The sequence below is a fragment of the Rana temporaria genome, chromosome 1, assembly GCF_905171775.1.
Source record: "Rana temporaria chromosome 1, aRanTem1.1, whole genome shotgun sequence".
Taxonomy (NCBI): Eukaryota; Metazoa; Chordata; class Amphibia; order Anura; family Ranidae; genus Rana; species Rana temporaria.
In genome coordinates this window covers 280,089,024-280,115,672 of record NC_053489.1, presented here as the reverse complement: position 1 = coordinate 280,115,672, position 26,649 = coordinate 280,089,024, and the positions used below count along the sequence as shown (strand labels likewise).

Genomic DNA, 26,649 nt, shown 5'->3' with positions numbered 1-26,649 from the left:
TTTAATCAGTTTTGATCAAACTAAGTCATGTTTTCTTCTAAATTAAAATTTCTTTGAGCTGTTTCTGAGATTTTTTTTGTACGCAAGCAAAAAAATTTATGACAGAGTTAGCTTTCCTGCTACCCCCAGCAGTTCAAGCACATAGCAAAGCCCTCAAGAAGGACAGCTATTTGGGGGAATAGAGAAACAAGACAGGTCAGCAACTATAAATGCAAATATAAATGTAGTTCTAGTAACCCCATGTTAATCTTCTCTCTTATTAGCAATATGCGAAAGAACCACTTATAACGCTAAGCTTTCATTTTGTGGGTAGGAAGGCATCATTTACACAGGACTATTTTAAAGGAGGGGTATCAATCACACAGAACGTGACTGTATTTTTGACATTTTTCAAATAAGTTGATTTTGTGCAGCTTTTTTTTTTCTTTGCAGTGTTATTAGTGGTCTATCAAAAGCTTCACTACATTGCCTATGGGCTTCACATGTTAATTATTCCCTTCTGATATTTCTTTTCTTCACCTTCATATTTAAAATGCCTAGGGATATATTGTTAAAGCAGGGTTTACTGTTCTATCTAAATTCAGATCTGAAGTACTTTAGTCTCTAGATTTTTAAAGTCCTATAGAGTGAAAGTTGCGTATGTAGATTTAAACCTTTTGTGAACATATAATATGCCTTTTGATTATTATATGTTCTACGTTGTATTTGTAAGAAGATTTACTAAGCATTAAGGTTAGCTTCTCTGTAAGGTTTTATTTTAAAATGCACACGCTAACTTGTAAGCTATAGATAAAATGTGTTACATTTATAAGACGTTATAATATAAGGACCTGTTTATACTATGTTCTGTTACCTGCACTTTTTAACATGTATAAATGAAGGTAAGTGCAATGACACACAGAAAGCAATCGTTTTCTGTGTTATATTTGCACCAGCACATGGTGTTCCTCTGTTTTTCAGCGCTGTGCGCTACTATGGATCATGTTTGCATAATATTCAACCTGGTCCTGCATGTCATCACACAGCAATTGCAGCCCACTGTGCTGAGGTGTCACTTTGATCACTTCACATAAAGTTAATAAAAAAAAGGGATGCGATAAAATAAACATCACACCGCCCCCTGGGCCGCATAGAATTGCAGCCCGAACAGCTTCTGCCCACACATTAAACCACTGCAATTTAGGGCGCGAGCAAGTGTGAAGAGGCTTTACTTTTGATTGATAGCTGATTTACTTTGCATTTTCTCATTCTTATTACCTGTGCTATAATTCACTTTTCAATGAAATACGTAGACAAACATTATATGTCCCTTACTATAGGACCCACTATTGCACTGCATTGCAACACAAAAGGAAAAGGTCCAGCCTCTGCTATATATTGATGCATTGTGCTGCATTGTTCAATCAATGGAGTGTAGCACAATGTATGTTGCAAAGCTGTCCTTATGCATTACAGTCTGTTTCTACAATATCCTTTTAACCGCTTCCAGTCTGGGTGAGTTCTGATATTTCTGTCATACATGTAGAAAATTATTTATAAATTATACACTTTAATTTGTTTAATCAACACAAACACAACACAATACATATGTTTTTGTAAAACATAAAAGATGATGTTTTGCTGATTAAATAGATACCCAACATGTCACACTTTAAAATTGCACATGGTGCCAAACTACAGTACCTAAAAATCTCATAGGCCACGCTTTTAAAGCTTTTAAAGGTTACCCATTTAGAGTTACTCAGAAAGTCTGGAGCTGGAATTATTGGTCTTGCTCTGACATTTGCGGTGATACCTGACATGTGTGGTGCTTTCACCGTTTACATATGTGTGTGGCAGTGTTAATTTCGTCAACGAAAACGTTTTCGTCAAAATTTTCTTCAGCTGCATTTTTACAGTGACGAAAACAAAATGAAAAGTACACCACATTTTCATCCACTGATGAACACTATGACGAAAATCAATTCAGTTTTCGTTAACAAATGAAATGAAAATGTGAGGCAGGGATGTTTACCCTCGTGAAATAATTTCTGGTTTCCACAGAGCTCCGCCTGCTGCTGCTCCCAGCAAGCAAGCGACCAACATTACAGCCCTCAGAGTCCTCAGATGACCGTCAGAGCATTGTTGTGCATTAGAAAAATCCAGAGTCCTAAAAAGAGTCCTACTCACGAATATGACCGTCCAGAGTAGAGCGCACCCACTGTGAGTGTGTACATTACAAGCCTAAGGCCTCCCCTCAGACCACTGTCTGTCCAGAGCACTGTGTGTGCATTACAGGCCTTCTCTGACCACCATAATCCAGGTTACTGTGCATTACAGGCCATCCCTCAGACCGGAGACCGCCATCCAGCACTGTGCAGCATTACAGGCCTCCTCTGACCAGTGACCACTGGCATCCAGAGCACTGTGCATTACAGGCCATCCCTCAGTCCTGAGACCACCATCCAGCACTACTGTGCAGCATTACAGGCCTCCTCTGACCACCGTCCAGAGCACTGTCTGCATTACAGGCCTCCTCAGACCACCGTCCAGAGCAAGCTCCCCTGCTGTGCTATTGTGTTCTGACAGGGGGGCTGCCCCCCGCATCAGAACACTCTGATCAGCACTCACAGCCAGTGGCTGCCAGTGCTGATCGGCAAATGCTGGTTTTCCAGCAAGACCATTCAACAGAAGCTGGTTGTGAGTCCGGCTTCTGTCGAACAGGCAGCTGTACACACTGTCCGAAGGTTGGCCGACCAATATTCAGATCATGCGCATCCAGCTTTGGAGTGACTTATCCTCACCTCTTCTCCTATTAACAACGTTTTGCTAAACAGGAAGTGAGGGAAGCTCTCGGTGGCAACAAACACAGAAATAAATATGCTTTTCTTTAGTGGAAAAGGGAAAGGCTAGAATCGCTGTCAGATTTTATTACTTGTTTGTGTCCCTGTTGGAGATTTGCCCTCATTTCTTATTTTATAAGACCATTGCCAACAGGGTCAATCTCTCTAAAAGAGCCCCAGATGGCAGTAAAAACCCTACAGGAATTATAATTCTTCTACACTTTGTCCAAAACAAGAAAAAAAATGACTTTTGAATTGATTTAGGGCCAGATTCTCAAAGGCGTTACAACGGCGCAACACCATTAGCGCCGTCGTAACTCCTCATCTGGCCCCGGGTATCTATGCGACTGATTCTTAGAATTAGTTGCGCATAGATACCCATTAGATCTGACATGCGTAAGGCTGTTACGCTGTCAGATCTTAAAAGTATTTTTTTTCCCGCCGCTAGGTGTCGCATCATCGTTTTCCCCGTCGTCTATGCAAATGAGGTAAGTACGCGAGATTCCCGAACCTACGCGCGTCCGACGCTGAGAATTTACGTTGTTTCCGTAGCGTACGCGACGCGTAAGGTTGCCCCTGCTATTAGCAGGGGCAACCAATGTTAACTATGGCCGTCGTTCCCGCGTCGAAGTTTAAAAAAAATACGTCGTTTGCGTAAGACGTCCGTGAATAGCGCTGGACGCCATTTACGTAAACGTCTAAGCAAATGACATCGGGGCGACGTCATTTAGCGCAATGCACGTCGGGTAATTTACCCGACGGAGCATGCGCAGTACGCTCGGCGCGGGAGCGCGCCTAATTTAAATGGTGCCCGCCCCATTTGAATTGGGCGGGCTTGCGCCGAGCGAATTAACGATACACCGCCGCAAGTTTACAGGTAAGTGTTCTGAGAATCAGGATGTAAACCTGTAAACCTGCGGCGGTGTAGCGTACAGCACATACATTACGCTGCCCAGGAGCAACGTTAATGTATGAGAATCTGGCCCTTAGTCTTTAATGACAGTGCTGTATTCTTTGAGGACGAGTTGTATGTGTAAGGAACTGTTCGGTAAACAGTTCCCTAAACATGCTGTCTCAGATGTGTGGTTTGATATAGTTGTATTCAAATACAGTCCGTCTGAATGATTTCAGTAAATAGTGATTCATACCTGTCTGTTGACTGTATATCCTGCACAACCATGAGATGTAAATTAATTGGATATTGCGGTCTTATATATTAAAATGAGAACTGATAGGAAGCTTCCCTGCATTTGATTTTAGCTAAATTAAATACAAGATGGCACATTACAGCTTCTCAGTCTCAATTTAGGTCTGTCTCTGGCATAATTTATAATCCCACAAGTTAGCGAAATCATTGCTTGTTCCCTGAGCAGGAATTAACCGGGTTTGCTTTAACATTTCCACACAAGATGAAAGTCCTGGTAGGTTTATTAACCCCTTCCCTACCGAGTCATTGTAAAATGACGTCAGCAGAAACCCTTCCTCCCTCCGGGTGGACATCATATGACGTCCTGGGCTTCCCGGGCGGCTAGGGGGCGTCAGGACCCGGTGCACATGCCCAGCGGCCGGGATGTCCGCCGGGCACCCGCGATTGCATGCAATCATGGCAGGACCATGGATCTGTGTGTGTAAAACACACAGATCCATGTCCTGTCAGAGGAGACCGATGTGTGTTCCCGGTACAGAGGAACACACATCGGTCTCTTCCCCTTGTGAGTCCCCTCCCCCTACGGTTAGAATCACTCACTAGGGAACATATTAACCCCTTGATCGCCCCTAGTGTTAACCCCTTCCCTGCCAGTCACATTTACACAGTAATCAGTGCAGTTTTATAGCACTAATCGCTGTATAAATGTGAATGGTCCCAAAAACGTGTCAAAAGTGTCCAATGAGTCCATCGCAGATCGCCGCCATTACTAGTAAAAAAATGCCATAAATCTATCCCTTATTTTGTAGATGCTATAACATTTGCACAAACCAATCAATAAACGCTTTTTGCTTTTTTTTTTTACCAAAAATATGTAGAAGAATACGTATTGGTCTGAACTGAGGAAAAAAATATATATTTATTAAATCAAAAAGTAAAAAATATTGTGTTTTTTTTTCAAAATTGTCGCTCTTCTTTTGTTTATAGCGCAAAAAATTCAAACCGCAGAGGTGATCAAATACCACCAAACGAAAGCTCTATTTGTGGGGGAAAAAAAACATAAAGATTTCATTTGGGTACAGTGTTGCATGACCGTGCACTTGTCATTCAAAGTGCGACAGCGCTGAAAACTGAGGCCCCGTACACACGGCCGAGGAACTCGACGTGCCAAACACATCGAGTTCCTCGGCCAGTTCAGCCCTGAAGCCGCCGAGGACCTCGGCGGGCCGAGAGCTCCCATAGAACAACAAGGAAATAGAGAACATGTTCTCTATTTCCTCGCCGAGGTCCTCGTCGGCTTCCTCGGCCGAAAGTGTACACACGGCCGGGTTTCTCGGCAGAATTCAGCCAGAAACTCGGTCGGAAGCTGAATTCTGCCGAGGAAACTGGTCGTGTGTACGGGGCCTAAAAATTGGTCTGGACAGGAAGGGGGTGAAAATGCCCTGTATTGAAGCGGTTAAAAAAGTTCAGTTGAAAAGAGGGTCCTAATAATACAATTGGATATTTTGTCTATTAATGTACTTGACCTTTAGGACACATAAAAGCATGTACTAGATCCAAGTCACTTACCCCCAAAGTGGGTACTATTTGAGACTTTTTTTTTTTATTGCTGTTTGTGTCCCCATGAAGGGAAATTCACATTCTATTTTTGTCCTGGTGACCATTGCTTTGTTACCTGAGCAAATAAGTCCTCCGATATTGACACTTGCTCTGGTGATAATTGTCTAAGAGGGGATTTCCCTTTGGAGAGATTTTCTCACTTCCTGTGTTGTCTACAGTACATGAAGCAGGGGGAAATCTCCTCAATGAGATACAGATCGAAACAAATTTTTGGATTTAGGTATACTTTAAATATGAAAAGCCTCAAATCTTGCACCTTTAGAACCTTCAATATTAATAATTGCTTGGGTATTTTAATTACAAACACTATATTAAATTGTCTTTACCCACTAGAAATGTATAGGGACTGCTAGATATTTTTTATGTCAAAGGGCGACATGAATATCCATATTCTGTTTACATATAACTAATCTGTAATACATAATTAACTTGACAAACATACCTATTGTTTTAAATATTCAGATAGATTTAACCTTTCTTTCTTTCTTAGATTTTTATACAGCACTCATGTTGTGTTCTGTCCTATACCAATCTACTATATACAATTCTGTGAAATAAAATAGATTTTATACTATACAAAGTTGTAAGGATCTCACTATAATATTAGATATCTGGCTAAGCAAGGCTATTTCAAAGTTTGTTTAGCTAATTTTTCTAATTTGACAAGTATTTATTGTGACCATTCTAGATTATTTGACCATTCCATGGAAGGATTTAAGAACTGGGAATTTATGACCACACACTGCTGGGGAGAGAAGGCCTCAGGAGACTGGATTCTGGAGATTTATGATACCCCTTCACAGTTGAGGAACTTCAAGACGCCAGGTACATTTTTCTTGTGCTCATATACATTATTAACACTGTGCTCATTGTTAAAGCAAATAGGAATTTTATGGAAAGCGCTAAATTCCTTTTGGGATAGATATCAAAATTATCATTAGGATGTTTTTTAAGATTCTGAGGAGTAATAAGGGGACAACACGTACAACGGCACTATAAAGGGGAAGTACCATTCGGATTGGGCAACCCTTGGGGCTTCTTTTGCTGATTTTGTGTTAGTAAAAGTTTGGTGAGTGACGATTCGTGCTTTTCAGTCTGTTACAGCGTGATGAATGTGCTATCTCCATACGAATGCTAGTTTTACCAGAACAAGCGCTCCCTTCTCATAACTTGCTTCTGAGCATGCGCGTTTTTTCACGTCGTTAAAGCCTACATACAACCATTTTTTACGATGTTAAAAACAACAACGTGAAAAACGATGCGAAAATTTAGAGCATGTTCTAAATTTTTAATGGCCATTTTTAACGTTGCGAAAAATGCTCTGGAGCCCACACACGATCGTTTTTAATGACATTAAAAAAATGTAATTTTTCACATTGTGAAAAATGGTCAGGGGTACGCGGCATAAAACTAAATCGAAATTTGCTGCCAAAATTAACACTGCTTCCAATTGTTATTCCAATAGTCAGGGTGACAATCCAAGGATTAGCCAATGCCTTCCAGGGGTCAAAAAAAGGCCAATAATTTCAATACAATATCCCCACCTCAGGGTCATAGTTAAAACCAAGTACCCGATTGGCAATAGATACAATTAAAGGGGTAATACTGACTAGATTATCAATACTCTATGCATTATTCTGGAAAAACTAAAAAAATTCACCAGAAAGTAGCGTTGGGTGAGGGGGTTAGAGAAAGGTGTGTCTGGGGTGGTTTTTGCAGAATTTTGAAGGGTCTGAGCCAAGGTTGGACGGAATAACAGTGATGGATGTGCACTGAAAAGGCTAAAAATAAAACCAATTGTATTCAGCAATACCAATTAAATAATAGTTTTTGTTCATGCACCAAAGCTTCCAACTCTCCAACTTTGCTTATTTACAGCCTTCCCATAAACCTGTCCCTAAACACATCAGACCCCATTCCATTTAAGTGCAAACCATCTTTAGCACATAGGTGGCACCCCAATGAAAAGTCAGCTCAGTGTTTTAAAAACCCAAACTCTTCTGACCATGTCTATAGCCATGCATTCAGTTTTCTAATCTCCCCCTGTCTTTCCTGCATTGTACATTACAATGTTCCAGCGAATATAATTTTGGATGGCCTTTCCTTCAACTTGCAGCCCAGTTCTTGAAATTGATTCTTAAGGAGCCTCCATCTTTCATTTTTTCTGTCATTGGTTCCAATGAACCAAGACAGCTGGGTCACGCCTAACCCCTACCAGTAATTTATCAACCCAAGTCCACCATATGCCAAACCCTGGCACCAGGGAGACAGCAAACCATTCGCTTGATTGGGTGAACCTGGCGACAAATTATTCTATCAGTTTTTCTGATTCTAGAATCCCCTATTACCACCAACTGTCTAGGCCTTTCTGCACTGCCCTTTACCACCCCTATTAGATGGGCTGCTCTCTTGGATGTCAAGGGTAACAGTAACATCCAGGACTGCTATCTCTGAGTTTGCCACTTCAAATCTTCACCCAACTTGGCAAATTTGTTTTGGTGCTCAAACACAGGTTTGGCCTTCCTTTTCTGCAAACCCCTGCCATTCCCTCTAACTACATTAACCCATCTTCCTACCTGAACATATTGACTTACCCCTCCACCCTCCTCATTAACCCCATTAACCAACCCCAACCCCATTAACCAACCAACCCCATTAACCAACTAATGAGCAGAAGACTCCTTTCTAGGTTATATGTTCTACTCAGTGTTGCAATTGTCTCCACTACATCTCTAATGTAAGCTTTCCAAGAAGGCAACCTGCTCACATCTGTTGCAGTGGTATTCATCCTGGAGCTGTTGCTTCATTATTGTATACATGTGAAAGACTGTGCACTGACCAAAACCATCAACCTGGCTAGCACTCATTATCTCAGTTACAATATTATTATTTACAGGAAATGTAAGATGTAACTTACAACTTAGAACACTCTAGTTTTAACTCCTCTCCACTTTTGTTGAAAATTCCACTTTGTTCAACAATTCCACATGTAAGCAAGCATCAAATGTGAGCAAGATCAAATGTGAGCTGTGAAGAAAGTTATATACACCTGTGAACACTTAACTCCACTTAATTAGCAGACTTAAGAAAAAAAAAGTGACCACAGAGCCGTAAAGTCAGGCTTCAGCTCCTGGGTTCTCACTAGAAATGAAATGTATGTGTTGTGGTTTCTATTTCATTGATAACAGCCATTTCACTGATATGCTGACATTTTTATGCAGAGACACAGCATAAATAAGGTAAGGCTAAGATGCCAATCACAGCCCGCACATCAAAGACACCTCTGCTGTTCCTGTATCCATACGTGAATAGAAATGTTCACTCATTTTTTAGTAGGAGTTTTTCATTGCCGTTTTTTTTTTATTTTTTATTATTCACTTTGGTGGTTTAATTTCCATTTTAATTAAAAAGCTTACTCCAAAGTTAGTTGAAAGGCCATGCTGATGTGTAGGTACTTTAATTGCAAGGTTATAACCTATATACAGGAACATAATTTTCCTTTAACTTATGATTGTGTCTAAAATGTCCTATACATAGAACACTTTTAAACCTGAAAATCAAATATAGGCAGAAAAAATGTAGATTATCTTCTAATGGCTCTTTTTTTAAGATGTAAGGTAAACTATGCTGATAGCCTCAGCTATTTTTTTAAACAGGGACTGGCATCCCAGAAGACTGGTGGGGATGATGTTGATTTACAAATCCTCATTGAACTTGAAGACACAACAAAAACAGACTCCACTATGTTAACTGCTATCTGCACCGTCTGGAGAGATGGCTAAACCTGATTGGTAAAATTGGGGTGGTGATTCTCCATAACACATTAAAATGCATAGAAGCAGAGAGTATTAGATTGTAGATTGCAGGACTCCAGATTTAAAGGTAGATTATGATCAATGGAAGAGTATGATCTCAGTAGTGTGACAGTATGCGAGCCATAGGGTAGGCAGAACTTGACTGTCGCACCAAAGATGTGACCCTTGGTATATGATCAAAACTTGATTTGGGTGCCATTGTGAAAAGTCATTTTGTTCCCCAGGAATTTCTAAATATATTTTCATGGAACCTTATAGTAATGTATGATATCATAGATTGACTGCTTTATTGTTTGTGATTTTCCTCAATTCTTGTTTATACTTTTGCCTTTAGGGAAATTGAAAGAATGGTCCCTTGTTTTGTATGGCACATCCATTCAGCCATACTCACCCAGAAATGATGTTCCTAAGGTGGAGAGAGTACGGTCCAGTCCTATTGAGGAGCCATCAGAGGAGTACAACATTGATGACTACACAGGTGAGAGATATTTATATGGTCCAATCAATCTAGGAATGGCATAGATACTGTATATGCCTGGACAACATTTTGTTTCAAAGTTTTGCTTCCTGAAAAGCAAAGGTGATTATGATTGTGATTATGATGGACATTAATTCAAACCGAGCACAAATATAATTTCAGAATGACAGTATCAATCTTGAGAATTATGAAATTAAAGCGATTGTAAACGAACACATTGTAAAACAACCCATTCCGTTTAAAACAGAAATGCTGAACATTTGTGTATAGATATAGAAAAAATATTTTATATAGTGATCACTTGTGTCTAAAAGACAATTAGCACCACCTACCTAAAGTGTTATGTGCTATAAATAAACTATAAAGTATACTAATTCGTACTCCACAGCTGCTTTGCACTTCCAGTGAATTCACCTCACTATACAACATATAAAATGAAAAATAGTGCAGCGCTATTAATCTATCATGTGAAATATCCAGTGATATCAAATGATATTCAAATAAATAAATCAATCTATATAATAATGTGTTCAATTAAAGTTCATATGCTGAAACCTTTCTGTGTTGAATTACATGTATTGTGACTTCTCAATTATTGTGACTTCTCAATTCATATCTCATCCACCACTGTGCAAATCGTGTCTTCAGCAGAAAATGTGCACACCTTCACCAGCTGTTCTACCTGCTCACCTCATGCATGAGTCAGAAAGACTCAGAAACAATTTCTTTCTTTCAGCTATGGCCTCATCTCTTCCACTTCCGACCAGCTACTGAATCCACTTTCCAATCAGTAGCCTCTCAGGGGGATCACAAGAAAGATCTCTCTTATATGCTCCCACTGCTTTTCTCCTTCCTCCACACCAGCGATATTACTCGGTATTCCTGATTGGATATGGCTCCACATTCATGCAACAATAAATAGAGGATACATAATGCTCTCCGTTTGCAACATTTATTAAAATTCCCCAATTAAAAAACACTTACAAGATATTCAGTTAAAACCAGCTCTGTATAGTCCTGCCCACCACTGTGGCTGCGTGACCTTACAGGTTTGGCTCTTCCCCTCTACACACGTATCGCCCTCTGATTGGACTTTCTCTCAGCTAAGCCTATCAAAGGCCCTTTCAGCATCTAGACTGAGTAAAAGCACTTCTGTATTTTGCCTATTAACCCCTTGCCAACCAGCCGCCGTCATTATTGCCATACCTGTACGTCGGCTTATTCAAGAGCCATTGCAGGTGCACGCACTGGCAGCACGGCAGGGGAACCGATGCACGTGGCCGAGATCCAGAACAGGTATCTGTGTATGTAAACACACAAATCCCCGCTCTGACAGGAGAGGAGAGACAGATCTGCTGTTCCTTGTAATTACGAACAGCGATCTGTCTTCTCCTCCAGTCAGTCCCACCCCCCCCCCAGTTAGAAACACACATGAGGGAACACAGTAAACCCCTTGATCGCCCACTAGTGTTAACCCCTTCCCTGCCAGTGACATTTTTATAGCACTGATTGCTGTATAAATATCAATGGTCCCAAAAAAGTGTCAAAAGTGTCTGGTCTGTCTGACGCAATGTCGCAGTCTCACTAAAAATTGCAGATCGTCACCATTACTAGTAAAATATAAATAAACAATAAAAATGCCATAAAGCCCCTATTTTGTAGACGCTATAACTTTTGCGCAAACCAATCCATATATGCTTATGGTGATTTTTATTTACCAAAAATATGTAGAAGAATACATATTGGCCTAAATTGATGAAGACATTTTTATTTTTTTTAAATTGGTGATATATTTATTATGACAAAAAGTACAAAATCATTTATTTTTTCAAAATTGTCGCTCTTTTTTGTTTATAGCGCAAAAAATAAAACCGCAAAGGTGATCAAATACCACCAAAAGAAAGCTCTACTTGTGGGGAAAATTTTGTCTGGGTACAGTGTCGCACAACCGCACAATTGTCAGTTAAAGCAATACAGTGCTGTATTGCAAAAAATGGCCTGGTCATTAAGGGGGCAAATCCTTCCAGGCCTTAAGCGGTTTGGTTAATAACTCTTGTAGTGTTTTCACCTGCTTGCCTCCAAGGCACAAAGCCTACCTGATCCTTGTGGATTAAGGAAGGCAGGACCTTATTTAAGCAAAGGGAAAGTAGTTTCGTAAACATTTTTAGATCTGAGTGTAATAAAGCTATGTGCCTATAGTTCCCACATATGTGTGATCCTTGCCTGGCTTATGTATCCAAGTCAAATGGGTGGTCTGCATGTCCCTTGCAATCTCACTCTTGTGCATAAACCCATTAAACAAGAGAGTCATGTACGGGAGTAAGGTGGGAAGGAATTTCTTACAATACTCGTATGGGAGGCCATCAGGCCCAGGGGCTTTACGATTAAAGGTAGATGTTTCAGGGTTCCCAACACCTCCTCTCCAGTAATTGGGGAAATAAGAGACTGTAAGGCTGTTGTTGGCCAATGTGGTCACTTTGTTGCGTGTAAGAAATGCACGGTCACAGAAGCTTTCCTTGGCAGGTAAATGCGGTATAGATCTGAAAAGTAGTTGCGAAACAATTGGGCGATGCGGTCTGGGTGGGAGTGTAAGACCCCAGTAGCGTCCCGTAAAGTTAGGGTGGCCGACGCATGGGTTTGCTCTCGAAGTTTGCATGCTAGCGAGGTTTGGGTCTTGTTGCCTTTGTTGTAGTAGATTTGACATAGTCTTTGAAGGATTTTTTCAACCCTGCCAATGTCAATGTTTTTTAAAATAGCACGGAGGCGGACTATTTCTCTTGGAGACAAGTTTTGATTCCAGATCAACAGCTTGGTGTTTTTTTCCAAGCTGTAGAAATAGCTATACACTGACCACACATTACTGATTTATGGGTCTCCCACATGATCCTTGCTGAAACCTCTGGGGTGCAGTTCTCAACAAAGTACAGTTGTAAGGCTTTCTTCAGCTCTGCCCTGGTGGTCTCATTTTTGAAAAGAAGGTCGTTGAGTTGCCAAGGACTTTATTTAAAGCTAGAGACCTCCAAAGTTTGTTTCAACAGAATCAGGGCATGATCTGACCAGGACGTAGGGAGAATATCCACTACTTCACGTAGGGAGGGAGCATTAATGAAAAAATTGTCTAACGCATGTGTATGATATAGGTGGGAATAATGAGAGTACTGACATTCCATTGGGTGGGCGACTCACCATGCATCAAATAAAGCTAATATGAGTGTGATCTGTCGGAACTGTTGGGATTGTAGGGACAGGCCTGGGGGAGTAGTTTGTTTAGAAAGGAAGGTTCGGTCTATCGTCGGGGTGAATGGCAAATTGAAGTCCCCCCTATGACTAGATAAGAATGTGTAGATCTAAATAAGCATTTATACACCCGAGTAAAGAAAGTTGTTTGATTCACTTTCGGGATTTAAATATCACAAAAAGTTATGTCTAATTGCTGCCATTTTCCTCTAATAATAAGGAACCATCTGTGAGGATCAGTATAAGAGGATGTGAGAGTGAATGGTGAGCCTTTTTTTTATCAGAATTGCCACTCCCGCCCTTTTTTTAGGGCTAGAAGCTAGATAGCCCGGAGAGAAATATCTGGATGTGAACATCAAAGTGCCTTTCTTATTAAAGTGTGTCTCTTGTACAAATACCACTTCCACCCCGAGTCTTTGAAGCTCCTTATTGCCAGATGTCTATTAAAGTTAGAATTTAGGCCGTTTACATTAAGTGAGTATACCTGAATCATGGTGAGCATAAAGAGTGGACGAATGCTGAAGTGGAGGGGAGTGGTGAGAAACATAGTACTTATCTAACCCAGAGGTCCAGTTATACCAATCATGAAGGTGCGGGCAAGTACCACCATTGAAAGACATCTCATCAAACCCAGGAACAAAGAGCCAAGGAAAGTAAGGAGGGGAGAAAAGTACAGAAAGGTTAAACACAAACCAAAAATCAAAACTTTAAAGTATAACATAAAATCGGATTCCATATTAATTCCATATTTCCGTCATCGTCCACTATAGGGGCAAGGGAGGTAAAACGTAATTATGAAGATACTTAAAATCACAATCTACACTGGGGGGTAGTGTCAAAAACTAAGCGTCTACCACTTAAAATGATCTAGCACCTGCATAAATGAATCCTAAAAAGGAAAATAGCATTATTAGCAAACACAGTACAAACTATAAACTGTAACTGAGAGTGCCCTAAACCAGGCCAGGGGACAAGGGCTTAAAACCCTCGGTCCACGTGGCCCGGGCCGCGGCACCCCCTTTATCAAACATGGAACCCTCAAATGTGAATCCAATAAGGCCTATCTAACGTTCAGTTTTTGCGGGAAACAAAATGCCCCAATCCGGGTTGGGGGACCGGAGGGTGGGACACTCAGCCCACATGACCCAGGTTAGTGCAGGTCCTGCATCCAGCAAATAACTTGTGGATATAAGACCAACCAGGCCTAATTAAAGTTACATTTCTGCAAGCAAGTGGAAAAAGGGGTTGTTTAGCTTATGGAAGAAGGAACTCCTTCCGGAGATAGATAATTAATTAGTGCCCAACCAACAGCAAGTTATTAGCAGCATACAGATGGTGAGTCCTCCATCAAAAAGGAGCAAGCGTTCAAGCTGGGTTTTGCCTATGGCTCCTGTGAGGAGAATCAGGTGGGCAGACACAATCTTTTGCCAGACCATCGGTGGAGGAGGTGGAATAATATCCCAGCCAGGGAGCTCCGGAGTAGGGATCTCCAAAATCTCCCAGAACATGCGTAAGTCCTTCGGAACCCGAAGGACAGCTGACTTGCCATTACGGGTGGCCGAGAGACTAATGGTAAAGCCCCAACAGTAGGTGATATCACATTCTTGCAGGGTGTGTAGAAGGGGTTGGAGTAACCTACACTTCTGAAGAGTAATTCATGACAAGTCGGGGAACAATTGTACTGGAGAATCTTCATACAGAATTGGTTTTGCAACTTGGGCTTTGCGCATGATGTCCTCTCTCAAGATGTATGAGTGGACTCTGCAGATGACATCTCTAGGCTTGGACGGTGGGCCTTTAGGTTTTAATGCCGGTGAGCCCTGTCTAGTGCTATGGGTTGAGAAGTCGGTGCACCCAGTAAGTAATTGAATATGGTCTTAAGGACTGTTCTCAGATCCTTTGGTCCTTTCACCCCTAGTAGACCCCGGACTGTTGCGGCCGTTGCGATTATCCAGGTCTTCCATATGCTGCTGCATGTCACGAAGGATGTAGAAGTCATCCACCTGCTAAGATTGGACTCGATGAATCATGGTTTTTGCAGTTTGCAGATTTTTTGTCCATGTCCTTCAGCTAGATGATAAAAGTCTGCTTGTAAAGATTTATTCTCACTGTAGCAGGCCTCCTTGACTTCTGTTATCAGCAGTTTAATGTCCTCCTTAGAGGGTAAGGAGTGCAGTTATTCATGCCAAGAGGTCATCTCGTCTGCAGTAAGGATAGAGGAGATCTTGGGGAGGACACAGAGGGGTTCACAGTCTCAGTAGGTGTGTCCCAGGGTTCATACCAGTCCCTCTGGTCATTTATCTGTGGACGGGTTGTGGGCCATGATGAAGAGGTCCTGGTGTCCGAAGCAGGCAGAGGGGAGACCTCAAGAGCATCTGTAAAGGGACGTGTGGTGCTGGGGTCCCTTGAGCGATGCTCTCTCTGTGGTTTTGGGGAGCTAGGGACTGAGGCTGGTGTGGGAGTGGCAAAAGGTTCAAGAGTGACCCACGTGATGGGGAAAAGCCCCCAGTTCTGGAAGGCTGGGGGTGTGCCCATTAATGAATGAATGTCATTATTAAAACTTCTGACAGGTGGGGAGGATGGTGGAGGAATGCGCAGCGCCTCATAGTCCTCGAGACAGGATGACTGGGCTTGCTCCACATGGATCAATGGATGTGGCTGAAATAGTGGAGAAGCGGCCTGAGCATAAATAAGAGGTCCGGGCTTGCCATGAGTTGTCATCCTGCCGAGGAGACTCTCAGGTGGAGTCTATGTGGCTGCCCAATGTATACCCGAGGCTTCGGGGAAAAACAAAATCAAGAGAGTCCCAAGGAGAGCGCTGCGGTGCCATGTTGGCTGGCTCCCAAAGCGGAAGCTTGACGAGCTGCTCGAAGTAGAATTGTATCGGTAGACCCAGCAGGGCGTTGCCCCATGGCTCTCCCTTGCTTCTGCGAGTGGGTGGCACGGGATCTGCCCATGTGTCGGTGTTGATGTCCCAATTGTAGGCTGTAGTTTAGCAGGTCCGTTCAGAGCAACTAGATAATGTGGCCATCTAGCTTGGCATCTGGCCACGCCCCCTGGAAGCCCTCTTAGAATGCTTTCTTTGCCCTCTGCCATGTCTATTTGCTAGACTGGGTACATACGGGGTGAAAATCATGCAAAAACTGTTGGTTTGGAAAGACCCAGCCAACTTTTGGCCCGTGTGTACACCCCCCCTGTCAGAACACAATAGCTCAGCAGGGGAGATCACTGCACTAACATTGCTTGTGTTAGTATGGCGATCTGTACGTTTTTCCATTCAGCCTGTTAGGTTGAATGGGAAAAACATATTGGCCCGGATTCACATACATCGGTGCATATTTATGCCGGCGTAGCGCATCTTTTTTACGCTACGCCGGCGCAGCGCACAGAGGCAAGCACTGGATTCACAAAGCACTCGCCCCCAAATCTACGCTGGGTTTCCTCGGTGTAAGCCAGCGTAGGTGGAAGTGGGCTCGAGCCATGCTAATGAGGCGTGACCCCATGTAAATGATGGACTGAGCGTCCAGTGCGCATGCTCAGAATCACGTCGAACAACTGCCTAAGATACGTCGAATCACTGCCTACGACGTGAACGTAACATACGCCTATCCCTATTCACGTACTACGCAAACGATGTAAAATACGACAGGTGTGTTCCCTGGTCCATACCTTTGCATGACTTGCGCCTCCTATATGTGGAATAACTTTACGCCGGACGTATGACTTACGCAAAACGCGTATATTATGCGCTGGGCGCAACTACGTTCGTGAATCGTGTATCTCCCTAATTTGCATATGCGCATAGAAAATCATTGGGAGCGCCACTTGCGGCCAGCGTAAATATGCACCCACGATACGCCGGCGTAGGAAAGTTACGTCGGTCGGATGAAGCCTATTTTCAGGCGTATCTAGTTTTGTGGGCACGGCGCATAGATATGACGACACTTAGCGGCGTATCTCGAGATACGTCGGCGTCAGTGCTTTGTGGATCCGGGCCATAGTGTGTGCCCAGCTGAACTTATGTGCTGACACTCTAGACCAGCATTTCTGCCTCAGCACCCTGGGGTTCCTGCAAAGTGTCCTCAGGGGTTCTGCAGCAAAAGGACAAAAAACTGCCTGTATGCTAGATCAGCGTTTCTCAACTGCTATAATTCCCCCCATGGGGTGGGACTTTAAAGCGGTGTTCCACCCACTTTTGAGAGGTGGTCTTAAATGAATGACCAACTTTCCAACTCTCGTTTTTGGATATTACATTTTTTTTCTTCTTCTTTAGTACCTTTTTATGAAGTACAGCCTGTACTTCTGATCCATCCGCTCTGCGGCGCAGGACGTCATTTGCTTTTGTGCGGTGACCCCCTGCTGTCTTCTGGGACCTGTGTATGTCCCAGAAGACAGCTGGCTATTCACAAAGCGTTGTGCGCCTGCACCCAATCCGATGGAGGGATCGGCCTCGGGGGGGCCGACATCATAGGCTCTCTGGACAGGTAAGTGTCTTTATTAAAAGTCAGCCACTACAGTGTTTTTTTTAAAACAAATTGCGGGTGGAACACCACTTTAAAGGTTCAAGAAGGTATTTGTTTTCCTTAGAAAAATGTAAACATTTTATTAAAGATACAGTAAAATTGGGTACACAGAATAATATTGAAAATTCCATAGGGTAAAGCGAACACAGGATCATATATTATGATACATATAGACTAATCTTTATGCAGAGGTTATATATTGTGACCAATGTGTTTCATAGTCAACTGGCCTCTCCTTCGGGGATAACTCTGTGAATATTATGGTGTGATAAAGTGTTCTTAAACAAATGTTAATGAAAAGCGATTGAATAAAAGTAACATATGAAATCACACATTTGCCACTGTCCTCATAGATAAACTGCCACTCCACCAGTCAGTATGGACAGGTGGGGGATGGATAAAAAGGGGATGTAGTTCCTCGACAAGAGCAAGATAGTCAGGTGTGCACTGAGACACCTCAAATTGAAGCATAAAGCTCCCAAATAGGTTTTCTGAAAAGGGGTAGTAGCTTTTGTAGGTAGGTGTTATACATACATGGAAAAGGGTATCTAGGGTGAGGTATCTAGGCTCAGTGTGAAATCACAGCTGGATCAGATCTATACAGCATGTCTATAGAAAAGCAGCATGTATGTATAATGCCTACCTACAAAAGCTACTACCCCTTTTCAAAAAACCTACGTGGGAGCTTTATGCAACAATTTGAGGTGGTCTCTTTGTGTGAACCTCTCCACCATTGCCAGTTGGGTTAGGAAACTAATCTCCATCCACCATTCCACAGCCTGTGGATGTCACTTTTTAACATCAAGCCACCTGTTCCTCTGTTCACACATTCTCCAAGTTCTACTAGGTGGATGTTCAGGCCTTGGTTGATGTAGGCTTCAGCCGCAAAGTGCTTCAAGCTATTATCTAAGAGTTTTTTCTTTTGGTTCTTAAACCCTTGTTTTCTTGTGGGCCTGTTGCAGTTCTATTTGCTATACTGTTGCCAACCCCTCATTTTATTGCTTGGGTATGTCCCATGGTCTATGAATGCAAACCATGTGTCCTGTATTGTACGATTAAGATGATAGAAATGTTAACTTGCCTTTAAATTCCTTATCTTACAGTACAGGACACAGGCCCCTCTCCTTTGTTTTTTGATTACTCCTTATTGCTTGTTAAAAACAGAGAGTCTCATGGGGTGGATGGGGTTATATGAGTAAACTTTAGGTGTCACCCTGCAAAGTTTTTCTGCCAGTGCCCAATCATCTGAAGGTAATCTACATATAGCCCATGGTCTATGAATACAAGTCATGTGTCCTGTGCAGGTAAGTCAAAGTTCCTATCTTTTGCTGATCTTATCACCCAGGGATGCCGATTGGAGATTTGTTGCTGAAAAAGGCTGAAATTGTCTGGTACAGAAAAAAAAAAACATCTGTCTAAGGCTGCCTTTTTTCAATTTGATAGAATATATTTTTGTCTTCTCTGATGATGAAACAACCTGTCTTATGTATTACTTCTACATCAATTTAATAGAGTGTATTGCTTTGCGCGGTCTGGAGCAGTGGGTTTCATCTATTTCATCAGTGCCTCTTAGTAAATTTATTGATATAAGAATTACCATCAAAATCACTTTTGAAAGCTGCATTCATATATATCAACAAAATACAGTAGTGTGTTTCATATAGCATTCATTTTTGTAGTATTTGACACTACAGAACTAGCAGTAATATCAATATGATTAGTGGGCAGGTGGGTGACTTTGAACTGTCAGTGATTAGTTTGTGGACTTCCAATGATCCATAGCCTGGTGTAAGGAGTTTTGTGAATTATTTCCATGTAATGCCATTACTGAGCTTGTCTTATCTGTTTTCATTTTAGGTGCCTGTGATACAGAATGCAGTGAAGTAGGGTGTGATGGGCCTGGGCCACATCACTGCAATGACTGTCTACATTTTTATTATAAAGCAAAGAACAACACAAGGTAAAATTATTTTATTCCTTAGTATATAATGTAATCCAATAATTGTGTCACTAAGGTACTTTTCTAATTGTATTTTGGAGAATGCTGCAGTGAGTCTATAATTTAGGATAGAAATTAAGCATTGAGATCAATGCAACCCTTACCTGTTTTAGACTAAATCACACATTGTCTGACAGTTGCAGTTTCGTGACTTTTTTAGATTATTTAGTATAGATTGGGCTGATGTCGATTGAAGGTGAGTTTCCAGACTTTACAAAGTAAATCTGTGTTCAATTTGAGCCTTCACGATAAAGTCCACCTGCAAAATCTATATCCTAATTCAGTATTGTCTGTTAACTCCCTATCAGCTAGTAAACATACATTTTAGTACTCTACCTATTAAACAAAAGTTCTTTAAACATGACCTTCCTGACGGTACCAGTAGTTATATTGGAAATGGGACATCTGCAGGTTACACCTATGACCTAAACCTAAACTCAGAGGACAATATTACTTTGCTGATGAAAGGCAGCTGCAGCAGCCAAATTCAGCATCAATAACATACTGTATGTCTGAAAAGGTGGTGACTGCCCTAGCTCTAGCCTCTGTCGTCCACTGCTGTGACATGTGTACTGTTACGGAAAACTAAAGCAATAGCCAGGGTTTTTAAATAATTACACATTGTAAACATTTCAGCAAAAAAAAAAAATATATATATATACAGTACAGACCAAAAGTTTGGACACACCTCATTCAAAGAGTTTTCTTTATTTTCATGACTATGAAAATTGTAGATTCACACTGAAGGCATCAAAACTATGAATTAACACATGTGGAATTATACATAACAAAAAAGTGTGAAACAACTGAAAATATATTTCATATTCTAGGTTCTTCAAAGTAGCCACCTTTTGCAGCAGACACATCTCTAGAACTGTTAAGAGGAGACTGTGTGAATCAGGCCTTCATGGTAGAATATCTGCTAGGAAACCACTGCTAAAGAAAAGCAACAAGCAGAAGAGACTTGTTTGGGCTAAAGAACACAAGGAATGGACATTAGACCAGTGGAAATCTGTGCTTTGGTCTGATGAGTCCAAACTTGAGATCTTTGGTTCCAACCCCCGTGTCTTTGTGTGATGCAGAAAAGGTGAACGGATGGACTCTACATGCCTGGTTTCCACCGTGAAGCATGGTGGAGGAGGTGTGATGGTGTGGGGGTGCTTTGCTGGTGACACTGTTGGGGATTTATTCAAAATTGAAGGCATACTGAACCAGCATGGCTACCACAGCATCTTGCAGCGGCATGCTATTCCATCCGGTTTGCGTTTAGTTGGACCATCATTTATTTTTCAACAGGACAATGACCCCAGACACATCTCCGGGCTGTGTAAGGGCTATTTGACCAAGAAGGAGAGTGATGGGGTGCTGCGCCAGGTGACTACCTCTTGAAGCTCATCAAGAGAATGCCAAGAGTGTGCAAAGCAGTAATCAAAGCAAAAGGTGGCTACTTTGAAGAACCTAGAATATGAAATATATTTTCAGTTGTTTCACACTTTTTTGTTTTGTATAATTCCACATGTGTTAATTCATAGTTTTGATGCCTTCAGTGTAAATCTACATTTTTCATAGTCATGAAAATAAAGAAAACTCTTTGAATGAGAAGGTGTGTCCAAACTTTTGGTCTGTACTGTATCAAAACGTACTTTGTGAACATGGTACTGTCGTATTGCAATTATGGTGAATCCTGGGAAGTGAGTATTGGCTGGTAAAGTCTTCAGCGTAAAACTAAATTACATTTTATTGCTAAAGAACTCCAAACTCAAAAAATAAATATGTGGGCATCTTCACAAAATAAATTTACAAACTTCAAGATCATTCAGATTAATTAAAGAAGGCTAGAAATAATTGAAATACAACCTGTAAACGAATATATAATTTTACATTTGGACCAGAGATACATACATAGATATTTAGCAGGTGGAAACTTTTGTGTTTAGTGCATAGCAGACAAGCTCTATTGGGTAAGTCTCTTACTATGTACAAACCAAGAATGTTGATCCCACCACCTGTACATGAAATATAGCAGTGCAGCTCTTCCACTCAGGTCTAACGCTATTTTAGTCCTTCATGTATGAAATTGGGTTTAAAAGAACCTTTAGGAACATAACAATTATTGTTATCTGCTGCCTTTCCTTTGGGCAGATTCAGACAAGAGTTGGGCTAAGATAGTTTTTAATAAAAGTCTACAGGAGGCCTTGATGTCACCACCAGACAAAATAAGGATTTTCAAAGTTTGGCATTTTGGTTCAGTCTCTAGAATAGATACATTGTGAGATATGAAAATGTGTATGTCTACACTATTATTAAAGCAAATGTTTCTGTATTAGGGATTGTTTCCTAAAATTTGACAGCCTTCTCTAAGCCTTCATATAGATGACTTGCATAGCTTTTGTGATATCTACAACAAAATATTTCTGGTATTTTGCTTATGAAATAACAATAAAGCAAATATTATTTTAACTATATAGCACTATAGTGTTGATATTTGTTATGATTGAAGATTATCAATTTTGATGCTTAGGGACATTTTGCTGTCAAATAGAAAAATATTTAATAGATATGTTGTTTAATTTGCACCATATAACTCAGTCTGCATTTACTTACAGAATATGTGTATTAGATTGTCCCTTGGGCTACTATCCCGCAGACAAGAAGAGATGTAAAAAATGTTTTCCAACTTGTGAAACATGCTTGGGAAGTCGCAGTGATCAATGCTCATCCTGTAAATCAGGTTACTACTTAAATGAAGAGACTAACAGTTGTGTCACAAACTGCCCAGATGGGTTCTACTTAAATGACAGTAAGTTTGTAAATATGTCAAACAATACTTTCTTGATGAATTCACAGGTTTTCATTCAAAATCACCTGAAGAGCAGCAAGACTTAATTTCCAGAAAACCACAATGTGCTCTGCCAGTTTTATAATAATCCATAAAAATGTTCTATGCAAGTGTAAGCAGGGGCTTTATAAAACTATGCAGAAAGAACTTTGTATTTGTAAAGCATGTAAGGCTATACTAAACTCTGTTCCGATCAGAAGTGTTTTTTATTATTTGAGAAAGTTTGAAATGCCTTGTGGTGATCTGCCACATCCAACCTGCCATTCAGCTGTTTTAGGTAACTTTAAGACCCAGGAATTGAGTCCGCTCACCTTTTCCCAAAGGAAAATAGTCTAGGTTCTGAAATCCTACTGAATCTACTAAGACAAAATATTTAATTGTTTGGAGGAGACAGTCATTATTACTTATAAAAGGCTGGAGGTTTACTTTATATTTCAATCTGTTTATTAAAGTTTTAATTAAAAACGGAAAGAATTAATAAACGATTAACGGAACCAAGCTTAAATATAGATATATCACAAATATCCTTATTACTGTACGAATTAGGCTCATAGCAGATACTTGCAGACCTTATCTATAGCAAGGAATAGTGGATGATAGAATTTCTGGGTTGATCCCTAGGAAACACCGCCAGTGCCCCTTAATACTGAATCAGTTACCTACTGGGTAAAGGAGGTAAGAAAAGGGGCAAAATAAATTGAGAGATGAGATCACCACAGTTGGCAAGGAGGACTCTTCCCAGGTCTCACCAATCGGAAAAAATATATTTGATTCAAGGGTCCCAAATCTTATCAAATTTTTTTTATTGTTCTGCAGGGTACTTGTGAGTTTGTTATTGATCCTGATCCAATTCAATTTATGTTTGACATAGTCCATATGCACCACAGTCTGTTTCAAAAATATTGCTACAGCAATTCTAGCTGTTAAAATGATATATGAGATTCCAGTCTAGTCCACTTAAGGATAGCAGGGTCCAGTTTCTGAAATAAGGCCACTTCTGAGGATCTAGGTTCCTGTCACCTAGATCTTGTTCCTGTCACCGACCAAATAAACGTAAAGAGTTTAATCCAAAATTTGGTTATCCTGGCACACTGCCTCCATAAATAAGCGGGTATAGGATTGTGTTTATGGAGGTTTTTGATTTGTGTGTGTGTTATTTTTTATGTTTTTGTGTGTGTCTTTTGCTTGGGGCTTCTTTCAACCAGATTAACTATTTTCTGTAAAAGTGGGCTGTGTTTTTCCTCTAGAGGGCATACTATTAACACATGCTCACAAATATGCATGTTCTTTATGAAAAAATGCATGCATGAATTCATAGTTAAAGAATGTTGCAGAATTAGAGTGGCTGCTTTACAATGCAATGTTTTTCGGTTAAAAATATGTGGTAAGTAGTGAAAAAATAAAGAGAGAGAGCATTTTCCTTTACAACACTTTATTAACTACTTGCCGACCAACCGCCGCAGTTATACGGCGGCAGGTCGGCTCCCCTGCGCGAGAGCCCGTAGCTATACGTCGGGCTCTCGAATCGGCCACTAGGGGCGCGTGCGCGCCACCGAAGGCGTGCACGCACCCCCCGCTCATCCCTGACTCCCGTGCACGTGCCCGGGGGGCGCGATCACCGCCGGGCACCCGCGATTGTTTGTTACAGAGCAGGGAACGGGAGCTGTGTGTGTAAACGCACAGCTCCCGGTCCTGTCAGGGGAGAAATGCCTGACCGTCTGTTCATACAATGTATGAACAGTGATCAGTCATTTGCCCTAGTGAGGCCACCCCCCTACAGTTAGAACACACCCAGGGAACATACTTAACCCCATACTTAACCCCTTCCCTGCTCCTTAGTGTTAACCCCTTCCCTGCCAGTGGCATTTTTATAGTAATCCAATGCATTTTTATAGCACTGATCGCTATAAAAATGCCAATGGTCCCAAAAATGTGTCATCCTCCTACAAGCTTTAACCAGTGCTAGGCCAAAAACTGATATAAGTCAACAGACTGCTTTATACTGCTGATGAGAAAAGGTATTTTGTAGTTTATATTTATTGAAATATTAGACTTTCCTTGTTTTGTGTACTGTGGGAGACCAGATATAGTGGATGCGGGGTCCTAGGTTTACTAACACTATAAGTAGTCTTTTACAGTAATTAATACAATCAACATTGTATTCTTTGTAACAAACGCTAATGCATGTTCCATTTTCCAATTTGTCAACATCTGTTAATAAAATAAATTGGGAATTTTTCAGATGATAACATGCGTTTCCTTTGCAGAAAAGAACCTTTGTAAAAAATGTCATGAAAACTGCAAGACATGCACATCTGCTGACATCTGCACCGAATGCAAGCATGGCCTCAGGTATGAAATCACTAAACTAGTGTGGTTTGTCACTCTGGCTTTTTATCAAAGGCATATTAACAGAGAATAGTTTTTAGGCCCTGGGTGGGCTTGATTCTTTCTATGATGATCAATTTTGTAGAGGTTGAAAGAATTCTAATGCAGGAGGTGAGAAATTTCTATAGTAACATAAATGCCTAAAGAGGCTCTTGGTAGTGATAAAATTCTAATGTGATGTGCTGCTGAGTACATGTTCCCCCTTCCCCAGATGACTCATGAAAACTTTTGGCTCAGGCTGTCATATTAAATGCCATATAAGTTCTGTCAATGAAACATAAACTTTTCATAAACATAAGGTTTTCCCTCTTTTGTTCTCCTTTACTCATATAGATGTTAACACGTTTTCACCATTGGGAAATGCACATTTTACCAATATGCATTTTTTTTTATTCTTGCTTGCTTTCATAACATGTGACAAGTGTCAGAGGAGACTGTGTTGCGTATGTGTTGTGGTTACAAGAGCCTTGGATTTGAAATGTTCCTTTGTTGTCCTAGTAGCTTTATGTGTCATGTTACTATAATATATTGCAAAAGCTTGACAATCACTCAGTATTACACCCAAAGTATGGTTCGTTGCATTGCATTCGATTATATTTTACCACAAACATATATATATTATATTATATATTCCGGTAACCAAGGCAAAGTTTGTAAGTCATTTTATCCTGGAAAATACAAACTCTTTATAATGATATTATTAATACAATATCCCCTCAGCTGAAGAAACAGGTAAATGCAATAGCAAGTAGATGCTTGGAATGTTTGACTGTCACTTGCCCACACTTCAGCAGTTGCTTTACTATGTCTGTGCATGTGGCTGCCCAGAAGTTGAAACCCATTTTAGCTTCTTACAGTATCTCACAAAAGTGAGTACACCCCTCACGTTTTTTGAAAATATTTTATTATATGTTTTCAAGTGACAACACTGAAGAAGGGACACTTTTCTGCAATGTAAAGTAGTGAGTGTGCAGCTTGTATAACAGTGTAAATTTGCTGTCCCCTCAAAATATCTCAACACACAGCCATTAATGTCTAAACCACTGGCAACAAAAGTGAGAACACCCCTAAGTGAAAATGTTTAAATTGGGACCAATTAGCCATTTTCCCTCCCCGGTTTTATCGCTCTCACTCTCTCCTACTGGTCACTGGAAGTTCAACATGGTACCTTGGCAACATGGCACCTCATGGCAAAGAACTCCTTGATTTTTTTTATCTTACTATGACTTTTGACCATAAATTGGCCCAAACTCTGACCCTTGCAGTGACCGAGATCAAACCCTGGTCTAACTATTAAGTCTTTAGTGTTTTTTCAAAAAAAATAATTCCACACAGGTTTTTGTTTACAATTTAGTCCTCTAGCAAGGAGATAAATATACAGTGTACCTTTTTCTCCATTCAAAAGGGAAAATAACAGAGGCAGGCTGTACAATGACTGATCACTGTGATCACTGTGACTGTATGAGACCTGGAGCTGTTGCTGCCAGCACAGACAGCGGCGCATATTTGCGGCCCTGCAGGTAAAGATACACTTCCATGAGGTTGCATATATGCATACACTCATCAGGAAGGGGGTAATTCCATTTGTTTTTTGCCCCATATGTACTAAGAGGGTTATTTACTAAAACCGGAGTGTTCAAAATCTGGGGAAGCTTCACATTGAAAACCACATAGCTTCCAGGTTTTATTGTTAAAGCTTAATTGAACAAGCTTAATTTAGAAGCTGATTGGCTACCATGCACAGCTGCACCAGATTCTGAGCGCACAGTTTTACGAAATCT

At 40.9% G+C, this 26,649-nt stretch overlaps 1 protein-coding gene across 3 annotated transcripts in view; it reads left to right on the top strand.

Moving 5' to 3' along the window:
* PCSK5 (proprotein convertase subtilisin/kexin type 5) overlaps nt 1–26,649 on the top strand; it is a 508,063-nt gene that overhangs the window by 266,649 nt on the left and 214,765 nt on the right. For all 3 annotated transcript variants that reach the window (XM_040356083.1, XM_040356101.1, XM_040356092.1), the window contains exons 13-17: nt 6,278–6,414; nt 9,739–9,882; nt 19,500–19,602; nt 22,248–22,441; nt 24,748–24,832. In XM_040356083.1, the coding sequence (XP_040212017.1) occupies nt 6,278–6,414; nt 9,739–9,882; nt 19,500–19,602; nt 22,248–22,441; nt 24,748–24,832 (663 nt within the window). The remainder of the gene's footprint in view (nt 1–6,277; nt 6,415–9,738; nt 9,883–19,499; nt 19,603–22,247; nt 22,442–24,747; nt 24,833–26,649) is intronic.